Source organism: Penaeus vannamei, chromosome 20 (assembly GCF_042767895.1).
Source record: "Penaeus vannamei isolate JL-2024 chromosome 20, ASM4276789v1, whole genome shotgun sequence".
Classification (NCBI taxonomy): Eukaryota; Metazoa; Arthropoda; class Malacostraca; order Decapoda; family Penaeidae; genus Penaeus; species Penaeus vannamei.
In genome coordinates, this window is record NC_091568.1 from 32,386,549 (window position 1) to 32,391,548 (window position 5,000).

A 5,000-nucleotide genomic window follows, 5' to 3' on the forward strand; every position below is an offset into this window, starting at 1 on the left:
GGTCTGACTACATGAAGAATGAAAGTCACAAAGCTTCAGACAGCCAATAGTGCTGGAGGTCCCCCAAAATTTTTACACACATAGGGTATATATGCACTGCATCCACTAAGCAAACCACCAAGTTGATTTAGTTAAGTTTGTGTCCCTGCTATTCTGGAAGTGTGAATAAAATGTCAGTTATACATATCAGAAACTACAGCAAAGGCTTTACCATTGTATTAAACATTTACCTCCACCAAGGCACCCTTTAAAAGCAAGAAAGCATAACAAAAAAGTCTAATCAAAATGATAAAATTTTCAGACAATTCGATGAAGACCATTAATATATGAAGTTCAGCATATCATAACCTTATCTGATGATAGAAAAAATGTAATGAAAATTTTATCACCTCCCAACACTGCATCTAAGGTGGGACGACTATATTACATGTGATCAATTGATGGCCTTTATAGAATTTCTATTATCACAACTTACTACTGTATACTTATTTGCCATTGATGAATTATCAGGAGTTTTTGTTTATCACTGTTCACAGTAATGAACAAAACTATGTAGAAGAGCCATCAATAACCACAAACATTTTATTATGAACTTGTGATAGATGATTGTTTCAGGCAATGGCATAGGATCTCATCATTGTAAAATTAATCAATACTGTCAACCAATCAAAAGTTTTATCAAAGCTATTCCAATTTTTTTTTGTGCCATTCATACAGACAAGTGATGTGAATACATAGTCCCAATTACCTAGACTTTCCTACAAGCAATCATCAATCACAAGGTCTAAAAAGACCACTAATAAGAGCAAAGATATAGCACAAAGAGGCAGGTTAACCCTACACTTTGAGGAGCGGAATACACTGCGGGCCAGGCTTGGATCGTCCGCTGCAGTAGGGCTGGTGGGGGCACTGGTAACACGTGCAGGGGGAGCCTTGGCTGGGGAAGGGGGGAGGCTCTCGGTGACCCTCTCACCCCCATCCCCATCCTGGCTACCTTCCCCCCCACCTGAATTACAGCTGGGGGGAGCAGACCACTCACGTTCACTTCGACCTGGAAGGTCATATTAACCCATACAGAGACAAACATTAGTCACACTAGCTTCAGTCAAATCTTCTTGGGTAACAATTAATCATTCTAAACCATTACTAACATTAACATTACAATGCTTTCCCATCCTGTAGAGAATTTACCTAAACTAACATGGCTACTAAAGGATTGGCCCAAACTGTAACAATGACACATCTTTCTAAAAAAAATTGAAAGTAAACAGATACATAAAATACTAAAATGACAAATAACTTGAAAAAAATGACAAGAACGGTTAAACAGATACCTTTACAAAAAGCAAAATACATAAAGTATATAATCAGCTTTAAACTTAAGAATATATGATATATATTCAAAAAATAAACAGCGCCAGTTATACCCACAGTAAATCAAGGCTCTCATTTGCCTGTATGCTTCATATACTTCAGAACCATGTGATGAATTTCACCTTATTTCAATAGATCATAAACTTTTTAAAATCAAACCCAAACTAAGAACTTATGCAATCAATTCCCAAAGTTTGTCGTTTCTCATCCAAACTGAACTTCATCTCTAATTATCTCAATCAGTTATTCATAGTTCAAACTAAGTTGCAGCAGAGGCTCCAGCTAACGTTCCCATTTGTTTCAGATTGGCCAATACTTATCTTTCAAGCAATGAGTCTGTACTCGGCAGGTGCTTTCAGTAAGGGCTTTAGAATGGTAAGCACCAAAGCAAAATCACCTCTTACCAGGTTTTCTATTGAAATCTATACAGATATCATTTACATTATTTTGGCTAATTAGTAACTCAATTGGTCTCAAATACCCCAAATACCAGTGATCCCATCTTGACTATATCATCTTCTAACTTAAGAGCCATACTTTAAAACAAGTTTTAACAGAGAAGAGATTTTTGTAAATCATTTATGTTTCTGGCAATTTAGTCATCCAGATATTTCTTTTGCTTCAATATGCCATGCACTAACAGGGGTAACCTCACATGTAAGCAATAATAATATCTAACCTTCTTGCATTACACTGCATGTATTTAATTATGAAGTAGCTGCATTCCCTTTATTTATGCAAAAATCACTTCCCTGGTCAACTGAGTTAGTCATATTACAATAGCAATCTTTATTCTGTATACAGTCTGCAGATTCTTAAACATGTTATCATGTCTATTTTATAGCCCAATTACCTGCTATCTTAGACTATATTGAGACATTCCAATGTATAGGACTAACACTGCCATTTATTGTTATAGAAAGGAATCTACATCCTCTGCCTAAAAAACAAAAATCCTGTAGGGGGAAATACAAATCACAAAATGAATCAGAAAAGCATTCTACAAAGCTCATTATATTCAGGTGATCATGTGATAGCATGTGAAAAACTACCTGAAAGAGAAAAGAAGAATTAAAACACTACATATTGCCACAGAGCCAGTAACACAGAGCACACGGAACAACCACATACCAGTGAAAGAAGTGGACGCCACAAAGAGGTTGAGGAGAGAGGTGGTGCGACGGGACGGTTTGCTGTTGCTAGTGCTAGAGTTGTTGCTACCTCTTGTGGGAGGTGTGCACACGGAAGCCCCAGCTGTTTTAATTTCTGGAGAGTGACTGGGATCCTGTGTGATGTTGGTGGGTGTGGAGGGAGGACTGACCGTGACCCTGCTGTTATCCCCCCCTTGCCCCCCACCTCCACCACTTCCTGCTGTGGTCACTGAGGGAGACCTTAGGGTAACCCTGGACATAGAAAACATGGAAGCACGCTCCCTTAAAAACTTTTTACCAGTTTCTTTCCTACCCGACTTTGTGACAACCACAGTACCTCCAGCTAGGACGCCACCACTGGAGCTTCCCCCGCCAACCCCTGCATCTTCTGCTGAGGATTTGGACTGATCAGCAGGTTCGGGCGACTGCTGTCCTGAAACAGCTGATCCTAGAGACCCAGCATCTTCAAAAACCATCACATCTGTAGGATAAAGAAAACAAAAAAAATGTAGTCTTGTTATATGTAGATGTACAAAAAAAAAGACATACGAGTATATCTAGAATAGAGTACCAAGAGGCATTCTCCCTTCTCTCTATACCACACCATATCCTTTATGACAGGGATTCCCAATCTTCAGGCAACAGAATACTTTCTGGGGGGCCATAGAGCAATATGTAAATGATGTTGAATTAAACTGAATTCTATCTTAACTACAGTATCTACAGATAATAATCTCTCACATGTTAATAAATCACAATCTTTCCATAAAGTGTTCTTGTCCTATAGCTACTGACATCATTACCCTATTCATAACTATCAATAACTGAATCTGAAAAGACAAGTCAGTGAACAGGGCCATGGATATTGTCATATACTGATTGGGTGCCACAGAATGAAAAAGGTTAGAAACCACTGCTTTAAGATGTATACCAAAACTTGACTGTAAAAATACCTGCCTCAAGTATGATATAACAAAATCCTAGTCTGATAAACATTTACTTATTGGTCTCCAGTATATATGTTAACTTCTTGGTGACTAAGTATTTACCAATATATATAAATTAATATTAATAAAACAAAACCACAGTGGAAAGTCCATGTATATATATACTCTTGACATTTGAGGAAGAGCACAATGATACTGTCTACTAAAGCAAAAAAAGAAAAACTAAATCATTCAATAAAGTCAAATTACTGACAAAGGAGTTGAAGGACTGAAGTTGAACACGAATAGTTATCAGCCAAACAAAAGAATTGAGATTTGAAAAAGTAATCCTGAACTAAAGTGAACACTTAAACAACATTGTATTGCTTTTTCACTGGTTGTGCGATAGGTGGAATAGTAGTTCAGAGGAACTCCACATTCCTTTAAAGCTGCTGACTACGGTATTGAGATTATGGTGGGGTTAGGCCTTTTGGCTTTACAAGGCATTAGGAACCCTCTGGCATTGTGAAATAAGAAAAATAATCTTGAGGTCTTGTAACTAGCAGGCACAAGTGCTGGATCAGATGGGTCATGAGAGAGAAGGGCACTTATGTGGCTCTCATGCCAAAATTCAGTACTAACCACAATATTGAAACAATGCATATAATGGACCAGACAGAATGATTGATTACTGCAGTGATTAAGAACTACAAATAAATAAAACTGAGGAGTGACAGTGACAAACAAGGATAAATGTCAACTGAAGCAAGCAGAGACAGTGTTAAAAATCAACATCAGTTCTCCAGAGGAGACAAAATACACGAAAGGATAAGAATTCACCTTGCAATGTAAGTAATAGTAAGTTAAATCATCTCTCGTGTTTTTATCATCAATTATTTTTTTTAGTACAATCCAATATCATACAAGGGAATACTAATGACGGTGCTTCAACAGAGCACTTACAAGAAAACAAGCCTATTTCGGAGAGAGTTAACTAGGAAATCTGTCTCCAATGTCTGTATGTAAACATATATGGCATGTGATCAAATTTAATTATCCTTTTCTCTCTGTGATGATGAATAGTACAGAAATACAAGTAGGGTAGTCCTAGTATCATAAGCGTTGTTTATATATCTATTTATTAAACTATCTATCAAACTATCTATCTATATATCTATCTTATATACACATAACTTTTTCTTAATAGGTCTAACCTACAAGTCTGGCTAACCTCACAAAATAAGGGAAAAGCTTGCTTATCTTTAAAAAAATTACCTCGAGTGCAGGAAAGATACACATTACAAACTAACATACTTGTTATGCCTATTTCATGAAATTTATATAAAAACAATTCATGGGAGTTTTAATATATCCTCCAGTGGTTCATAACTTATCATGATTTTATCATGGTAGACTAAATATAATGTAAAACAGGGGCTCCATTCTTACTCACATGGTTTTTCTAATCCTGTATGTTTTGAAAGCGCAAACTGGTCAAGCAGTTTTTCCACTGAGAACTGAGAGTACTGGCTGAGAAGGTCACGGTGTA

At 36.9% G+C, this 5,000-nt stretch overlaps 1 protein-coding gene across 7 annotated transcripts in view; it reads right to left on the reverse strand.

Annotated features, from left to right (window-relative positions):
- LOC113815636 (F-BAR domain only protein 2) overlaps nt 1-5,000 on the reverse strand; it is a 70,102-nt gene that overhangs the window by 53,430 nt on the left and 11,672 nt on the right. For 2 of the 7 annotated variants that reach the window (XM_027367659.2, XM_027367657.2), the window contains exons 6-8: nt 4,905-5,000; nt 2,506-3,006; nt 842-1,051 (exon numbers count right to left, since the gene is read on the reverse strand). The exon at nt 4,905-5,000 is cut by the window's right edge and continues 100 nt beyond it. In XM_027367659.2, the coding sequence (XP_027223460.2) occupies nt 842-1,051; nt 2,506-3,006; nt 4,905-5,000 (807 nt within the window). The remainder of the gene's footprint in view (nt 1-841; nt 1,052-2,505; nt 3,007-4,904) is intronic. The other 5 variants (XM_070135374.1, XM_070135372.1, XM_070135373.1 and 2 more) reach the window with 3 other exon arrangements.